Raw genomic sequence first — 19,625 nt, 5'->3', positions numbered from 1 at the left:
TTCTGTAAATTTTGGTCCTCGCCTTCTGATTCCCATGTCTCTTCTTTCATCATCTAGAAGATACAAATTCTGGAAGTTGTTCCTGCTTAAAGACCTGGGCAGATTCCTTAATGACCCTCTACTCCCCAAATGCAATACAAGACTCAAAACCCAAAAAGATGATTCTGGGCCAGGCACAGCACTTTGGGAGGCCAAGGCAGAAGGATCTCCTAAGCCCAGGAGTTTGAGATTAGCCTGAGCAACATAGTGAGACCCTGTGTGTTTTTGGTTTTGATTTAAAAAAAAAAAAAAAAAAGATTCTGGATATATAAACTTTGGACCTTGGGCACAGGGTTGAATGATTACATCCAATTTTTTGTAGAGAAAGTAATTATTTTTATATTAAACATGCATGATTATACTATGTAATATAATTAAAAATATGCATACTTTCAGACATATTTCACATCCTCTACTAACTCCCAGATCTGAGACAAGCTCTTACCTATCTGCGCCTTAGGAGGAAATCAGTGAAAAAGAGATCTGAGGAGTGCTTACTCAATAAATGGTTAAAATCATAGCAGGAAAAGAGATATAATTTGCAAATTCATGGAAGAAATAGAAAAAAATTTCCACATGGTAGCAAACAAATGAGTTAGTTCTACCTTTCCAAAGTATGGAGAGAAAGAAAATAATATAGTAAAGGACTAAGTCTTAAATAATTTTTAAAAGAGAAAAGGAAAATTTTGACAATAGAAACAGTAAGATTGTAGTGTGGAGGAGAAATTAGTAGGTGAAGCGAAAACTAGAGAACAGAGGGCTAAAGGTAATGGGGAACGTTCGGTGAGTTTCACCATTGGCTTGCAACTGATGACCTGCCTTGTGTTAGAAGATGACAGTGAAATCCTTACCTGGGATTGAGTTTAATTACTAAATGCTTCATATGTACCTGTAATAATATTACTGAGCTCTTCTAGCTTTCTTTTTTTCTCTTTATACTCTTGTTCTGCCACCTGAAGTTGTGGAAGACACTCAACCAGTTCTTCTTCCTTTTCTTTGTTAATTTGTGTTTCCTTAACAAACATTTCCTTTAAAGAAAATAAAATCAATTGAGAAATATAATTTTGGATAATTCACAAAACAATTTAAAGTAGAATATAAGTTTTTTGAAGGAAAGAGTTTTGTCTGTCTTGGTCTCCTATCCTGAGGTACATAGAAAGATATACGGCATATACTAATCTTTTAATAAATATTTGTTCCCTGACTCACTGACACTCTGACAATCCACAAAGTAAGGAGATTAGATTCAACTGGTTCTCTAAAGATCCCTTCTGCTTTAAACCTCTTCTGCTATATCTCTATGAACACTACCATGTATATGGCCCAAAAACATATCTGAGAAAATTTCCTTCGGTAATAGGTAATATTTTACCAAAAAGAGGCAGATAAACAATACACTTCTAAGAAATGCTGGATGTGAGAAATGGGAAGAGGATAGAAGTAATTGGATATAATGTTAAAATAAATGGGTAAAAAGTGCCCAAAGCAAAACATGAAGATGCCTGCCTACTTATTCAAACTCAAGTTTTGTTTAGTTTCAAATGGAATAATAGTTGGACCTTTCTTAGCAAATCAGGATGGATTTTAAATGGTGACTATGGCAGAGACCACCAACTGACATTTAATATTTGTTCTCTTCTCCTTCAATGTCAGGGCTCCTGAGTTTCAGCTGAGCACATGTAGAGTATGGTTTCCGGCCTTCCCTTGCGGGAGGGTGTGACCAAGGAGTTTGTGAATGGAAGTCATGTGTGCCACTTCTGGGCTCTGCTCCTGCAACAGGAACAGCTGTATGCTCCCCTGGTCCTTTCCTCCCTCCTCTGGCCAGAGGAGAATGAGAATGGAAGCTACTCCTTGACACACAGATGTTAGGCTCATGCTGAGGATGGCAGAGCCACTCTGCCAGCCCTGGACCCCTTCTCTATGGCCTGGACTGGGAAAGAAAAACAAACATCTCTCTTGCTATAATGACCCCTTTGAGCATCTTCCCAACTAGATGTTCAGACTCACAAAATTTGATTAGGCTACACTTGTCCTAGTTTACTCTTAAAAACTTTTAGTTTTAATTTTTGTCCAAGTTGTATGCACACATAATTGGAAGGAAATGCTAAATTTTAGCAGGGCAGTGCCAGGCATGCTTCCCTATTGGGAGGTGTCTGCACAAGACAGCAGACCAGTGGCTGTTTCCTTCACGCCCACTAAAGTGATACTTCAGATGCAAGAGAGACAGAGACTCACACAGGTGGGGTTATAGTCTCCCTGGCTTAGAAACCCCATGTTCATATAAGAACTAATATCTCTTGGACATACCTTCCAGGTTTCAAAGGGCATACCCACTTAAGAGAGCCACCAAACCCAGGGAAGCCCAATGCCACAGTTTCCCATGGGTTATTTTTCCAGTCAAGATGCAGCATACAAATCAGGAGTCATTGTTATACAGGCAATGTTGCTTCCTAATATAGCTGATATTCTACCTTCATCAGGCTATTAGGGGAAGGAGTCAGAAAGTGGTTAACCCAGGGCCAGTTTCCCAATAAAAAAGGAAAGAGGGTTGTTAACCCTTTTCACATCTTGCTTATGTTCACTGTGTTTTAGTGTATCTTTGATAGAGTAGTTTTCTTGCATCTTAACTAATATATTGATATGCTGGCTGATATGTCTCCTCCCAAATTGCCATTAGCATCCTTATGAATAAATACAAAGAAGCTAAAATGCACAGAAAAAGACCATAATACAAAAATATCATAATGCAAAAGCAAGAGTACATTTCTCCAGACTGCAACATTTAAGCAGGTTAAGAAACTCAATCCAGCCAGGCGCAGTGGCTCACACCTGGAATCCCAGCACTTTGAGAGGTGGAGGGGGGCAGATCACAAGGTCAGGAGATTGAGACTATCCTGGCTAACATGGTGAAATCCCGTCTCTACTAAAAGTACAAAAAAATTAGCCAGGCGTGGTGGCATGCACCTGTAGTCCCAGCTACTTGGGAGACTGAGGCAGGAGAATCGCTTGAACCCGGGAGGCAGAGGTTGCAGTGAGCTGAGATGGTGCCACTACACTCCAGCCTGGGCAACAGAGTGAGACCCCGTCTCAAAAAAAAAAAAAAAAAAAAAAAAGAAAGAAACTCAATCCTGTATTATCCATACTATGTTTTTTAAAAAAGAATAGCCTGTAAATACAAGTTTGTATGTGCATGCATTAATTCATTCCCATTGCCTGTATGCAGCTCAGGTTCCCAGGGCTGCTGTGATAAGAAGCCATTCTCTTGTTCCATGCTCTGAAAGAGACTGTGGGGTACCAGGTTCAGTATAGCAAGTTGTTGCTTGCCTGTGGGCTCAGGTTGAAGTGAGGCAGCCAGTCAGGTTCACATGGTCTTCAGATCCTTCTAGATCCTTTCTCATTGTTTCTGATTCCTGAGCTACATGCATATTTAGAGGTCAGTGAATGCAGGCTCCAGTTTCTGCTCCAGGTCCCCCATCTCCCTGAAGTTGGAGCGTTGGAAAAGAGAGACCTACGCAGATTCCAGTCCACCCTCGCTCATCCTGTGAGTTCCAGTTTGTTTTTGCTTCCATTCACTTCCTGTTGGTCTTTTCATCCCAAGTACCTGCCCCGCTGACTTCAGGCCCCAGCACCAGATGTAAAGCTGACAGCCTCACCAGACTGTGTAACTAGATACCACATTTGCAGAAGGTCAAGTCCTATACTAAACCCTTTTCCTGGCAGCTCTGCTTCTCTGATCAAATTCTGCCAGATACAGGGCTGTAGGACCTAGAAAAGTGAATGGTCCTTGGCCTGGGTTTGTCCATGCTATATCAGGATGATGTGAAAAATCTGTGGCAAGCTCCGATAGAAGATTTACAATGGAGGGCCTGGTATTGGAGCCAGGCCTATGGAAAAGTCAGCCACAGCACTGCCTTGTCAACAACACATCCCAACACTGGGATGTTTATATTATGAACCAGTGACTAATCTAATTAATATTCAGGGCTGTTTTCCTTAGAATGTATGGGTCAGAGACCCAAATGGTAGTGGGACTTCTCACTATTAAACCTAATGATTTTGCTTTTCCTCCCTGTGACTTTGGGTTCTGTTGATTTAGAGATACTACTGGGGAGAAAAATGGTTCCACCAGGGGCACAACAATAGTTTCATAAACCACAATGTGAGGTTGCTTCCTTCTAATTTTGGGTTCCTCATGCCATGAATCAAAGGCAGAAATGGGATTACAATGTGCCTGAGGTTATTGGTGCTGATTATCAAGGGGAAATCGGGTTATTGCTATATAATAATGGTGCACAGACTGTCATTGGCCCATCCCTTTGTGTGAATTAGGCATGGGTGGACACAGCCCTGCAGTGGGCACCCAGCCTGGCAAGCCGAGTGCAGGCTGGAGGCTTGCGTGTAGTGGTTTTGCAGTTGATTTTCTTGAGTTTTGCGATCTACCAGTCATCTCATCTGCCAAGTCTTATGCTTCTATATTATGTACCTTGCCTAATTGCACTGTATAAACTTGAGTAAAAAGTTAAATAGGATCCTTATTCCTTATCCTGTTCATGACTCAAAGGGGATTGCCCTCATTGTTTTACCAGTAGTTATGATGGCAAAATTATCAAAAGTATCTGAGACACTGACCGCTTCTTAACACCTCTTCGGTTACCATTTTGGTTCAAGCTACCTTCATTTCTAACTTGGGTTATTGCTTTAGCTCCCTAATTGTTCTTCCTATGTCCACCCTTCTCTTTCCTAAATTCCACTCAACATAGAAGCTAGAGTGATCCTAATTAAAGGAAAAACTCAGATTATTTCAGCCCTCCACTCAGAACCCTCCAATGGCTTTCTAGCCCAGACAGAACAAAGGACAAAGTACTTATGATGGCCTATAAGGGTGTGCCTGATGCTCCACTTGGATCTCCCCTTGAAGGCGGACTCGCCACACCATTGTGAGGAATGTGTTTAGCTCACACATCCAATAGTTGGCTCCTTCAGGGTCAGCTCAGCTATCTAGCCAATATCATGCTCCTTTGGGGCAGTCCCCAGTCAGTGACTAAGCAAGGAGGTGGTACAAGGATGCAGCCAGCCATTTCTGCCCAAGGCAGGCCTCTTCTAACAGGCAATCCTTGCTCCAGAGCTCCCCAGAGAGAGTTTGTCAGGCTACATAATGGCCTGACAGCTTTCCCTGCCCAATCTTGTCATAGATACTTCTCCCTAATGTAACTTATCACTCCTAATTCCATCTCAGCATCTGCTTCCTGAAGATGACTCCTACCACCCCTGGCACTCCCCAGCTCTTATTCAGCAACCCCACCCCCTTGTGATTCCTTAGATAGCAGGGTCCTGGCGCAGGCCCTTCCTGCCTAGCATGCCCTCTGCCCGGAGCCATCTCCTGCAGACATCTGCAGGGCACCCTGCCTCATATTCAGAGCTGGACCCTTCTCTGACTACCCCTATTTACAACAGCATACAGACCATATCATGTGCACTCTCCCTGTCCCACTTCCCTGACTGATTTTTCTCTATGCCATTTATCACCATCCAATATACTACTTGTTGTTCACCTCATTTATTTTCATTCCCCCATGCTAGATAGAAAGCTCCATAAAGGCAGTTTTTGCCTGTTTTTCAGCATTTAGAAGAATGCCAGGCACCTAGACTAATGCTTTCCACCCTGCCTCCTCTCTGTCCCTCCTCACCCTGTTTCTTCTAACATTGTAGTCATTTGTGTCATCTTTCCTTCCTTTGTTCCCTGAGTTGCGCCAGTTTCTGTTTCACCTCTTCCTATTTTCTGGCCCTCACCTTCTGACATCTCTTCCCTAAGTTTCTACATTTCCATACTAATAATTTTCCTTTGTACGGCTATTAAATCATGTTTTTAAATTCATAGAAGAATGTTTGATCATAGTATTTTGTTTGTTTTTGAGATGGAGTCTCGCTCTGTCGCCTAGGCTGGAGTGCAGTGGCGTGATCTCGGCTCACTGCAACCTCTGCCTGCTGGGTTCACGTAATTCTCTGCCTCAGCCTCCTGAGTAGCTGGGATTACAGGCGCATGCCACCACACCCGGCTAATTTTTTTGTATTTTTAGTAGAGATGGGGTTTCACTATCTTGGCCAGGCTGAGCTTGAACTCCTGACATCGTGATCCACCCACTTTGGCCTCCCAAAGTGCTGGGATTACTGGCATGAGCCACTGCACCTTGCCTGATCATAGTTTTTATTTGTTCCATGCCACCATTTTTTCTGAGTGTTCTTCATTTGTTGGAAAGTTTTGTTCCTCTTTTCAGTTGTTTTTCTCCTAGTATTTTTGAATGAAAAATGTGACTACTTTCTTTTGGTTACTAATATTATTAACAGAAAGAATTGGCTGTCCTTGGGCCAGTCATCTGCAGAGGGTTTCTGTAGATGTGGCAGGCTGGGATGGGGTGGGGGAAAACAACTTGGATCAGGTAAGACTCTAAATTAGGAAATTTCCGAGCTCCCTATTTTCGTCCTGCAGTATGAGATTATTTCCTTCAAATAAAGCCCCTCTTTGCTGTAGCCAAGACCTTTTCTTCCTTTTCAAACCTAATCAAGTTCAGGAAGGCTTCTACCACCCATCCCTGTTCTCAGCTGCTGTGCTAATGGCTGCCTCCGGGGTAACATCATCACCTTGAAAAGGTGCATTTTTTTATTGTGTTTCTGTGGACCTGGCACTTCCGGGTACTTTCAGTGCCTTTTCTCTCCACCTCCCCCAGCATCCATGCCCTGTTCTATCTCAGGTTGGCTTTTGGCAGCTCTCAAGGCAGCATGATACCCTCTTTTTAAGGAGCACATCTGAGACTGACTTTACTAATCTCCTTTGCCCCAGCTATTTTCAAGCCAGCTCCAAATGGCTTCCTACACAACTCCACCTGTCTCCAAAGCCGTTGCCAACAGTTTTACCTAATTTGAAGTGTGATTATTATTATTATTATTGCTGAAAAAATATTTCTTATTGCTCTGCTTCCTCTTCAGGAAAAGAAGATCCAGAATGAAATTGTAACCTTTTTCATACTAGAATATTTATTTTACATTTAACTGATTAGAATAGCATGAAATAGTATTCCCCCTCCCCCTTATGTAGTCATCCAAAAGTATTCTTAGATGCAAAATAAAATTTACCTCATACTTGCTTAACTCTTTCATTAACATTTTTTCTTTGTTAACAAATGCTTTCTCCTCTTCTTTTAATTCTATTGTAAGTTTTTCAATCTGTGCCATAAATTCACTGATCTCCTGTTCTCTGAAACTCGTCTAATTAGAGAAAAATGAGAATTTGTCATTTCTCTTGTAGTGATCAGCCTTACATTTTCAAATAGCCAGGAAATTAATATCTCTTTGCAGGAGGCCGGCTTCTGATTTCAGTTCATATAATTTCTCAGCAACCACTGAGAGGAATATTTTTTCCTCCAGAAATTAAGTTCTTCACCAAGTGGTATTTTTATAAATATGACGTGAGGAGTGGGGAGGGTAGAGGACAGTGGGTGAGCAGAGGGTAAATATAAAAGCTTAAAGAAATGATACATGGGCTCATATTTTTAGAGGTAATTCCCTTAAAGACTAACCTTAAGTAAGTTTCTGGTTACATGCTTCAAAAGCATATTCTACTGTATTTGCTAATTCTCTCTAGTTAATATACAGCAAGTGAATACATTTCCTAAGAAAATTAAATAACTCACTCTAAACATGAAATCAGCAGAAAGGAAAATACTTTTTAATAAGATAGGATTTAATTAAATATTGAAGGAGAATTGCTGATATGCAATGTAGGGGACTAATTCTAAGTTCCTTCAGTTCTCTTACCTCGTTAAGTAATTCAGTTCGTCTAACTTCTGCATTCTGAATTTTTTCTGTAACAGCTTGTATTTCAGCTTTTATCTTGGCTGTCCAACGTGCGTGCTTTTTTCTCAAGCAAGCTATTTTCCACTGAGTTATAACACTAGAGATTAGAGCAAAAGAATTGCCATTAAATTAACATAGCAGTTTACTAAAAAGATGAAGAAATTCAAAGTAAAACAAGTCATACTATGACTACACAAAATTGTTTGTGCTATTAGTGTTGCAGACTACACACATTGCATGAAAAAGTAAGACAAAACATTAACTGCCTCAATTCTGTCTCTGCAAGTTGCTTCAGAGTAAGAAGTTACATCTGCACTTCCAATAGAACAGCGAACAAAACACACCTGGCAGCTTGCCTCCTTCAGGTAAAGGATAGAAATGAGGAAGGCTTGGGGCAAGTGGAAAATGAGGCCCAGGCAGAAATAGTAACAGAATTACCTAAATTATCAGATGTGCTACTGATAGATTTCAAACTTCTGCTTTCTCAAATTTTTCTCCACCACAACATTAAAAAGCTACATATTTGAAGAATGGTAAAAATGTATAATTAGGGTCAGGCACGGTGGCTCACGCCTATAATCCCAGCACTTTGGGAGGCCGAGGCGGGCAGATCATCTGAGGTCAGGAGTTCAAGACCAGCCTGCCCAACATGGAGAAACCCCATTTCTACTAAAAATACAAACAAATTAGCCAGGTGTTGTGGCACAGGCCTATAAATCCCAGCTACTTGGGAGGCTGAGGCAGAAGAATCACTTGAACCTGGGAGGCGGGGGTTGCGGTGAGCTGAGATCGTGCTATTGCACTCTATCCTAGGCAAAAAGAGTGAAACTCTGTCTCAAAAAAAAAAAGTGCAATTAGAGTCTTTAAGTGCACATTCAATAATAACATTGGCCAGGCATGGTGGCTCATGCCTGTAATCCCAGCACTTTGGGAGGCCGAGGTGGGCAGATCACTTGAGGCCAAGAGTTTGAGAGCAGCCTGGCGAACATAGTGAAACCCCATCTCTACTAAAAATACAAAAATTAGCCGAGCATGATGGTGCATGCCTGTAATCCCAGCTACTCAGGAGAATTGCTTGAACCTGGGAAGCGGAGGTTGTGGTGAGCCGAGATCACTCCACTGCACTTCAGCCTGGGCAACAGAGTGAGACTCCATCTCAAAAAAAAATTAACTGGGAGTGGTAGTGCATGCCTGTAGTCCTAGCTAATCTGGTGGCTGAGGCATGAGAATCACTTGAACCTGGGAGGCAGAGGTTGCAGTGTGCCGAGATGGCACCACTGCACTCCATCTTGGGCGACAGAGCAAGACTCTGTCTCAAAATAATAATAATAATACTAACAATAACAACAATGATAATAAAATACAGCTAAGTATAAGCAAGAACTTTTTAGCTGCACTGATCTAAATACAGTATTTTACATGTATCAGCTCATTTACATTCACAGCTACTTTATAAGGTAGGTACTATTATCCTTCCCCACTTTATAGGGATGGGAGCAAAGAGAAGTTATTAAATAACTTAGCCTTGGTCACAGAGCTAATAAGGACAGCAACCAAAGCAAGCCATCTGCAGAGCCGGTAGCCTTCACGCCACCTTCCTCTCTTACCATACCTGTCACCTCCCCTACTGGTTCACAAAGAGGCCTGGATGAGCAAAAGGCATTGCACAAATATTAGCAATTTTACTCTTTGGTGACTGCACTTGATTGAAACGGAAAATTTTGATTCTGTTCAATGCCAAAAAAAAAAAAAATCAAATTAACCAATACATCTAGATCGGAGAGAATTTACACATAATTTAGGAAAATCATTCCCTTGGGTTCTGGTAACAAGAAGTACTCTGCACTGTTCATTAAGATAACATATACTGCTGATAACACAAAACACAAACTTTTTTTTTTTTCTTTACCATCTCTGACTTTCTCTTTCCAGGTTAGCACTCAGGATTTTGATTTGTTGCTGATATACTGTTTTTGTTGCTCTAAAAAGAAAAACATATTGGATTTTGCATTTATGGGAGCTGTTAGAATATACAATAGACTCTATATGTATAATTTGTATGCTCAGTAAGGCTACAGTCTACTAATAATTGGGAGACAAAATAAGCCTTGTGAAACAACTAAACATTTCACTGGCAGACTGATAGACAATTGCAATTCTATGTTAGTGCAAACTGATTCTGCAACGGTTGTGGTGAATAGCCAAGGATAGAAAAGAGATTTCTGGGGAGGCAACCAGAAACTTCTGGGGAGGAAGGGTTACTAGAGGTTAATGTTTCTCAAAGGGAGGAATGTGGATTGTCAGAATGGAGGTGCAATTTTACCAAGGAAAGGCTGTCATCATTTGCAAATACAGAGAGGGAAGGAACAGCAAGTCAGGCCTCTGTTATGACATAAGTTAGGCTTGCTGTATACAGAGGACATGAAGGAAAGAATAACCCTATGACACAAGAGGAAGTAAGGTCGACACACTGTTGAGGAACTCCAGACCCTAGATTGAGCTCTGATTTGATATAATACACAATTCAGAAAGCCAATATAGTTTCTTGAACTGGGGAAAAGTACTAACTAAGGATAGAAGATTTTCTTGTGGTAGGATGGATGGAAATGTGAAGATTCCAACATAGGTAACAGAAGCCTTTATTTTTATCCCCCGCCCCGCCTTTTCCCTATTAAGTGCTTCTTGGACAGAAATGAATTGAAAGCCACATAGGTAAAATGCTGCTTTATATCTTTTGAAAGAAATATTCATAAATGAAACTTAGAATAGGAAACACTCTTAAATAAACTAGAAACATACCTGTTCTCGTGTTTCTTTCTCTGTTTGAAACTATAGTATGAGCTCTCAATTTTCTACCAAAATAAATCTAATGTCCTCTGGATCTCTAAGGCTCTTCACAATTCACCCCAACCTTACTGATTTTGTTTATTTACATATTTAATGTAATCCATAAAGAACTTGAACCAGTTTAAAATAAAGCAACAATAATATAAAAAAATCCTAAATGGATAATAACATTGGGCCACAAATTTGGCTTTGAGATTCCTGGTGACCAGAGCAATTATACACAGTAACTGACTATAAAATTTGCATTATTCATGAGGAACATAAAACCTGATTCAGTCCAAATCGATCTTCCTCCTCTTTCATTAGTAGTTCGTAGTTTTCCTTATGAAGCTGACATAATTGGAAACAGATGTTTGAATATATTATTTAACAATATGGGGACAACCATTCAAGGAACCTATGCTTCCTGTCACATTCCAGATATCTGTTGGTATGTGCTTGAATTTTCATCACCACCTACCTTAGTTCTATAAGCTGGCTTCTTGATTGTCCTGTATTTAAATCATGTGTCTCCCTTTGTATGGTGATATTATTCCCCCATACGATGAGCACAGAAAAATCTGACTTGCTTTTAAAGGTCTAGTTCAAATTTTAAATCCTATATAACGAAGGACTCCTTGATTTCACTTGCATGCCTGACTGTTTTTTATAATACACTGTCATATATGGTTTATTTTTCACCATCATATGTGGTTCATTAATTATTTCATATGTGTTAGTCTTGCTTCTCTGCCCAACTGAACTATAAGCTGCCTTATGCTCAGACTCAATGTGTACAATGGTAGAATATTTACATAGGTCATTTTGACAATCATTATAAAAGTGAAAAATACGCATCCTCCTTTGATCCAGCACTTCAACTTTTAGGACTTTATTACAAAAAAAAAGTCACGGGTAGAGAGAGATATGTTAACTTCAAATATTTGTAATATAGGCAACAGACAAAAGTAAATCTCCATCAATAGAGTGCTGGTTAAATACAATATAGTATAATGTGTATTATACTATAATCTGCATAGAATACTATGCAGTTAAAGATTGAGAAAAGATGTATATATATATATATATTTTCTTTGTTTTGAAATAGTTTCAAACTCAACAGGTAAGCATAAAAAAAAAGTACAAAGAATTCCCATATATCCTTCACCAACTTCTCCAACTGTTACCATTTTACCTTATTTGTTTTATCATCCTCCTAGGTGGAACAAATTCAGTTATAGTAGAGTATAATCCAATTTTTGGATACATACATATAAATATATATTTGAAAGCATATATAGTAAACCATTAACAGTGATTATGCCTGTGGAGAGATGGAGATTTTAGGGTAAATTTTATTCTCTAAGTTATGCATTTTATATTTGAATTTTAAAATCATGTACAGGTATTATTTTTTAATCAGAAAAAAATTAAAATTAAAATGACTTAGAATGTAGAAATGAACATCAATGGGACTCAGTGTTGTGATAATGTTCAGGCACATTCTTGTCACTGCACCCCAACTGGTCCATTCCTGGGGCCCAGGAGCTCCCATAGAATTCAGAACCTGTTTATTGTTTCAGTGAAAAAGTCCATGAGAATGACTTCCAGACTGTGAAACAGAGAGAGCTAGTTATAAACTTCCTTTTCTATAGTATGTTAGAAATCAACATAGATTTATTGCTATCATTTATTAAAAAATAAATGCAGAGAAAATAAAGATAAAAAATTTCAAAGGCAACAAACATACCGTTGAAGTTCCTGGAGTGTGATGAGTCCTTCTTCCATATTTTTGATGTCTACTCTCTTTTGTGACAGAAAGTATTCTTTCTGAGAAATAAATGTCAGCTGTTTCTGATTTCTATCATGAAAAACAGTTATCATTTGTTGAAGGCTGACATAATCAAATATGCAAACACAAATAAGAATTTCAAAAATAGTTTTGAAAGTTCAGATCATGAGCTATTCACTAAATAAATTATTAAAAAATAGAAACAAAGTCTTTTTGCTAGTGGTAGCTAGATCTAAATTTATGCACAGGATTTTCTTTTTTTCAAAAATTTTCCCAGCTAATTTTTGTACTTTTGTAGAGATGGGGTTTCCCTGTGTTGCCCAGGCTGGTCTCAATGCCTGGTCTTATGCGATTGGTCCATGTTGGCCTCCCAAAGTGCTGGATTACAGGCGTGAGCCACTGTGCCCAGCATACACATAGGATTTTCATAAAATTTATGAAAATTCCCAAGCCACTGAAAGAACATTCACCACAATAGTAACCACAAAACAACAACAGTTGTGTAGTGCTCCATCTCTCTGAGTGGGTGTGTCTCTCCTAACGTGCTTATCAATTCTGTCATGTTCTTCCGTGGAAGGTGAAGGAGTCAGTCAGACTAATTTTGCATATTGGCTCTACCTCTTAATAAGAGTGTGAGCTTAAGCTAACAATTAGCTTCACCTGTGAATAAGCTTCAGTTTCACCAGCTATAAAATGAGAATTACAATGCCTAGCTCAACGGATGAATGAATTTAATAAAATGTAAAGTGCTCCTGTCAGTGTGTGGATTGATAAGGGTTTTTTTTGTTTGTTTTGTTTTGAGACGGAGTCTGGCTCTTGTCACCCGGGCCAGAGTGCAATGGTATGATCTCAGCTTACTGTAACCTCCACCTCCTGGGTTCAAGCGATTCTCCTGCCTCAGCTTTCAGAGTAGCTGGGATTACAAGCACCCGCCACCATGCCCAGCTAATTTTTTGTATTTTTAGTAGAGACGGAGTTTCAAGTAGTTATTTTTTTGTCTCAATTTGCAGGAGAAAATAATGAGGCTCAGAGAAGTTTATAGTATTGTTCAAATGCCCAGATATTGATAGGAAGCTGCCTGTAACAGAAAGTATTTTATCTAAGTGACTCATCTTCCAAACTGCTGTGGACTGAATTGTGTCTCCCCCATCTCCAGAATTTATCTGTTGCAACGCTAACCCCCAACATGATGAAGAAACAGAGAGAGTGGGGTAATTTTTACTCTCTAAGCTATACATTTCTATATTTGAATTTAAAAATCAAGTACAGGCATTGCTTTTTTCATCAGAAAAAAATAAAATTTAAAGTGCTTTTAGAATGGCAGAAAGGAACATTGTGGGGCATTAGTGTCGTGATAATGTTCGAGCATATTATAAAGATGGGGCCTTTGGGGAAGTGATTAGGTTTGGATGAGGACATGAGGGTGGGACCTTATAAAAGAAAGACACCAGACAGACAGCATGTTCTCTCTCTCCACCCTGTGAAGACACAGAGAGAAAGCGGCTGGGTGGCTGTAAGCTAGAAAAGGGCCCTCACTCAGACTTCCAGCCTCCAGAACTGTGAGAAAATCAATTTCTGTTGCTTAAGCCAGCCAGTCTATGGTATTTTGTTATGGCAGCCTGAGCTGCTGAGACAGAAACCAGTAATGATAGCAAACGTTTTCATCTTTGTCAATAGATTTAAAAACTAGGATAAGTTGGCCGGGCGCGGTGGCTCAAGCCTGTAATCCCAGCACTTTGGGAGGCCGAGGCGGGCGGATCATGAGGTCAGGAGATCGAGACCATCCTGGCTAACACGGTGAAACCCCGTCTCTACTAAAAATACAAAAAATTAGCCGGGCATGGTGGTGGGCGCCTGTAGTCCCAGCTACTCAGGAGGCTGAGGCAGGAGAATGGCGTGAACCCGGGAGGCAGAGCTTGCAGTGAGCCGAGATTGCGCCACTGCACTCCAGCCTGGGGGACAGAGCAAGACTCCGTCTCAAAAAATAAATAAATAAAATAAATAAAATAAAATAAAAATAAAAACTAGGATAAGTTTAAGTGGAGAGCCACCACTTTGATAGCAAGAAAACACCCCATAATGATGGCATGTTGAATCACACGTGTGGGTAAAGACATACTCATCATGAATCTTTCGTTTTTGCAAAAAAGCTTCTTCTTCCTCACTTAAAACAATCTTATATTGTCTGGTAAGAGTTTTCACTTTCTCTTGTAGGTCTTTGTATTCCATACGAGCAGCATGCAGTGTTTCAACCAGCTAGAGAAAAACAAAGGAGGTGAATGAGAGGACTGGCTTCACTACTCCTCTGAGGCCATCTGCATCAGGTGGCAACTCGGATATTGCTTAGCCCACCGTGAATATGCCATAAGCACCTGGGATATTGCTTAGCCCACTGTGAATATGCCATAAGTGCAGAGTGATTTAATTCTATAGCAAACGTACAACTGTATATTTTGGGACCTCTACTATAAATTTTTTTTTTTTTTTTTTTGAGACAGAGTCTCGCTTTGTCACCCAGGCTGGAGTGCAGTGGCACGATCTTGGCTCACTGCAAGCTCCGCCTCCCGGGTTCACGCCATTCTCCTGCCTCAGCCTCTCTGAGTAGCTGGGACTACAGGCGCCCGCCACCACGTCTGGCTAATTTTTTGTGTTTTTAGTAGAGACGGGGTTTCACCGTGGTCTCGATCTCCTGACCTCATGATCCGCCCGCCTCGGCCTCCCAAAGTGCTGGGATTACAAGCTTGAGCCACTGCGCCCAGCCTTTAAATTTTTTTAAGTACAGAAAAATAGTAAACCCTGCTGCAAAACCATAGAGTAATAATCCATATTGAAATGCAAAATGGGATGAATAAACTGTGACTGCTGAGCAACATTAGTATGTCCTTTTTCCAGAATATAAACTATAGAAAATGTAACATCCTCACAAGCTCTTCCTCAAAACATCTTTGAGTTGATATTATGCTTGTTTCTTGTGAAATATTTCTATTTGAGGACAAAAAATAGTACCCACCAGTGTTCTACATGAGATCAGATTTTTTTGCTTGTTAGATTGCTTCAAACGAGGTAAGAAAGTCAAGTTTAGCGGAAACAATGGGCTGAATAGTTGAAAACAACCTTCTATCTGAGAACAACTAAAATAGCTACATGAAAAAATACTTGTAGAAGTACTGAAGAACTCACAAGATAATAAAGAATTATTCAAAAAACAAAAATAGAATTACTATTCAACCCAGCAATCCCATTACTGAGTATATACCCAAAGGAAAATAAACTATCCTACCAAAAGGATACCTGCGCTCATATTTATTGCTGCACTATTCAGAATAGCAAAGACATGGAATCAACCCAGGTGCCCACGAACAGTGGAATGGATAAAGAAAATGTGGTAACTACACACCATTGAATATTATGCAGCCATAAAAAAGAATGAAATCATATCCTTTCTAGCAACATGGGTGCACCCAGAGGCCATTATCCTAAGTGGATTAATGCAGAAGCAGAAAATGAAATACTGCATATTCTCATTTATAAGTAGGAGCTAAACATTAGGTATCCATGGACACAAAGATGGGAGCAATAGACACTGGGGACTCCAAAAAGGTGGAGAAGTGGGGAAGGGTTGAAAAACTACCTACTGGGTATTATGTTCACTACTTGGGTGACGGGATCATTAGCAGCCCAAATCTCAGCATTATGCAATATACCCTTGTAACAAACCTGCACATGTACTTGAATCTAAAAAAATAAAAAAAAAAAATTAAGGATAATAGGGAATTGCTAGGCCTAATTCTAGGAGAATGCAAGAATCCAGAGTGGTAAGGCTAGCACTTAAAATTCCTCTGCCCTGAAGACACTTACTAACATAGAAGAAACCACTTGAAAACCAAGTTTTGGGTTTTTTTGCATGGCAAGTGGAACAAAAGCCAACATGTAATGCTCATCCAGGTGTTAAGCCTACATAAACCTCCCACTATTTTAGTCTGGGATTCCAGAGAGCTTCACTCTCTGGATAAAGGTAAATTGAAAGTTAACAAGTCCAGCTTGACTTTGATCACCAGGGATGCTTAGCATGGATTAAGGTAGCTTGGAACTTATAACACCCTATCCATCTGACAGAAGTTAATATAAACTGTTCCTGGGGAAAACACCATTATCTTAATCCTCAAACTGTTTTTACAAACTGTATTAGTCCATTTTCACACTGCTGATAAAGACATACCTGCAACTGGGAAGAAAAAGAGATTTAACTGAACTTACAGTTCCACATGGCTGGGGAGGCCTCAGAATCATGGTGGGAGGCAAAAGGCACTTTTTACACGGTGGTGGCAAGAGAAAATGAGGAAGATGCAAAAGGAGAAACCCCTGATAAAACCGTCAGATCTCATGAGACTTATTCACTATCACAAGAACAGTATGGAGGAAACTGCCCCCATGATTCAAATTATCTCCCACCAGGTCCCTCCCACAATATGTGGGAATTATGGGAGTACAACTCAAGATGAGATTTGGGTGGGGAAACAGCCAAACCATGGCACAAACATTTTTTGTTGAAGTACAATGTCCAGTATACGGTTTTCCACCAGGAACAGAAGGAAATAAGAGCATGGACAAACACTGGCAGAAACAACAAACTACAGAAACAGACTACAGACCCATAAAGACATAAGACATTGAAATTATCAGACACTGAACTATAAAACTATTATGCTTATTATGATCAAAGAAATATTAGACATACTTGAAAATGATGACAGGGAATTAGAAATGGTAATGAGTGACACAGCAAATTTGAAAGGTATCAAATAATTACCAGTTGAAAAATACAGTAACTGGCCAGGCGTGGTGGTTTATGCCTGTAATCTCAGCACTTTGGGAGGCCGAGGCAGGTGGATCACCTGAGGTCAGAAGTTTGAGATCAGTCTGGCCAACATGGCAAAACCCTGTCTCTACCAAAAATACAAAAATCAGCCGGGCATGGTGGTGCACGTCTGTAGTTCCAGCTACTCCAGAGGCTGAGGCAGGAGAATCGGTTGAACCCAGGAGGTGGAGGTTGCAGTGAGCTGAGATCGTGCCATAGCACTCCAGCCTGGGCAACAAAGAGAGACTCCATCTCAAAAAATAAATAAATAAGTAAAATAAAAACACAATAACTAAAATTAAGAATTCAAATAAGACCACTCTGCTTAGAATACAGGAATGGGAGGCAAAAAGTAGAAAATACAGAAGAGTGGGTATGATATGTAGAGGATACATATATTAATACGAATAATCACATACATACAGTTGGAGTCTCAGAAAAAGATTAACACTAGCATTAAAAAGTCTTGCACCAAAAGACTTGCAAAAGTAGAAAGGTTAAGAAAGAACTCCACCCTAAAGTCAGAGTTAAGGGATACAAAGAAAAGAGGGCCCTGGGCCATTCCCTGGGGTGGCCAATTGAGCAACTGTAACTGGAGTATTTGCTTCAACTATCCCCTTACTTCTGACACTTACACTAATCAGCCAACTGTAGTGGAGATTTTCTCCAAACCAAACCGGTGAGTACCGCAGGCAGCAACTATTCCCAGGAGTCTAGAATTGGGTATAGAATTACCATACCTAAGACAAGACAGGTCCTCTTCTTCCTGACATATATCCCTCCCACCCCCCACCATGTATAAGCCCATCAACACATTCCACTCTTGCCACAAAATTTCTTTTTTTTTTTTTTTCCATTTTCTTTTTCTGTTTAGAGATAGCATCTCACTATGTCACCCAGGTTGGTCTTAAACTCTTGAGTTCAAATGATCCTCCCACCTCGGCTTCCTTAGTAGCTGGGATTACAGGCACACCATTGCACCCAGCATCTCCCACAAAATTACTACATGCAGGCTCAGTAAACAGGAGACAAGAAGAATACACAATTAAGGCTGGCTCCAGTGGCTCACACCTGTAATTCTACCACTTTGGGAGGCTGAGGTGGGAGGATTGCTTGAGACTGGGAGGTCCGAGGCTGCAGTGAGCCATGATCATGCCACTGCACTCCAGCCTGGGTGACAGAGCGAGATCCTGTCTCAAAAAAACAACAACAAAAAAAAACAACAACAAAAAACAAGAATGCACAATTAAAAGATGAACAAATATCTAGAGTTTCTAAACATTTGAGTAAAATCAACACTGTAAAACAAAGCAATCAAATCTACTATAGGCCAGGCATGGTGGCTCGTGCCTGTAATCCTAGCACTTTGAGAGGCAGAGGTGGGAGGATCACTTGAGCCCAGGAGTTAGAGACCAGCCTGGGCAACACAGGTAGGATAGGACAAAAGAAACAGGTGAGGGCATAATGGCTGAAAATTTTGCAGAACTTATGAAATATAGAAATTCTCAGATTTAAGAAGCCAAATAAATCCCAAGGAGGAAAAATGAAAAGAAAATTTAGACACATTGTAGTGAAACTGAACAGCTAAGGCAAAGGGAACAAAGATCTAAAACAAAAGACATATGCCATGTTAATGGATTGGAAGCCTCAATATTGTGAAAATGTGAAACCCTCTTCAAACTGATTTACAGATTTAATACAATCCCAATCAAAATCCAAACAGGTTTTTTGGAAGAACGTGACAAAATTGAAAAGGTCAAGAATAGCTGGAACAATTTTGAAAAACAAAGGTGAAGGATTTATACCACTAGCCATAAAAACTCATTTTAAAGGTACTAATTAAGACAATATTGTTTTAGTGTGAGGAGAGATGAATAGTTCAAATGAATAGAGTCAACAATCCACATATACATTTATGATCTACACTTGATTTATGACAATAGTATGACCACAATGTAGAAGGAAAGGATTGTATTTTCAGTAAATGGTGCTGGTTAATTGGAAAACCTTATGGAAAAATATGAATCTTGACCACTATCTCAAAGCACACATACATAAATTCCAGATGGTTCGTAGTCTTAAATGTGAAAGGTCAAACAGCAAAGCTTCTCAATGGTAACAGAAGAGAATAGTCTCATGACATAGGACATAGAGAACATTAACTAAAAAGAAAAAGATTGATAAGCTGGACTTCATTAAAATTAATAAATTATATTCATCAAAAATATGTACATAAATATTGTATATTTATGGTTTATG

At 39.8% G+C, this 19,625-nt stretch overlaps 1 protein-coding gene across 3 annotated transcripts in view; it reads right to left on the bottom strand.

Moving 5' to 3' along the window:
* CCDC175 (coiled-coil domain containing 175) overlaps positions 1-19,625 on the bottom strand; it is an 83,834-nt gene that overhangs the window by 25,198 nt on the left and 39,011 nt on the right. For all 3 annotated transcript variants that reach the window (XM_058429854.1, XM_058429852.1, XM_058429853.1), the window contains 6 exons: positions 14,628-14,764; positions 12,467-12,577; positions 9,800-9,871; positions 7,852-7,987; positions 7,171-7,302; positions 929-1,067 (listed from right to left, as the gene is read on the bottom strand). In XM_058429854.1, the coding sequence (XP_058285837.1) occupies positions 929-1,067; positions 7,171-7,302; positions 7,852-7,987; positions 9,800-9,871; positions 12,467-12,577; positions 14,628-14,764 (727 nt within the window). The remainder of the gene's footprint in view (positions 1-928; positions 1,068-7,170; positions 7,303-7,851; positions 7,988-9,799; positions 9,872-12,466; positions 12,578-14,627; positions 14,765-19,625) is intronic.

Source organism: Hylobates moloch, unplaced genomic scaffold (genome assembly GCF_009828535.3).
Source record: "Hylobates moloch isolate HMO894 unplaced genomic scaffold, HMol_V3 SCAFFOLD_16, whole genome shotgun sequence".
Lineage (NCBI taxonomy): Eukaryota > Metazoa > Chordata > Mammalia > Primates > Hylobatidae > Hylobates > Hylobates moloch.
Note: the sequence above shows the minus strand (reverse complement) of the source record. Positions and strands in the feature narration are given on the sequence as shown.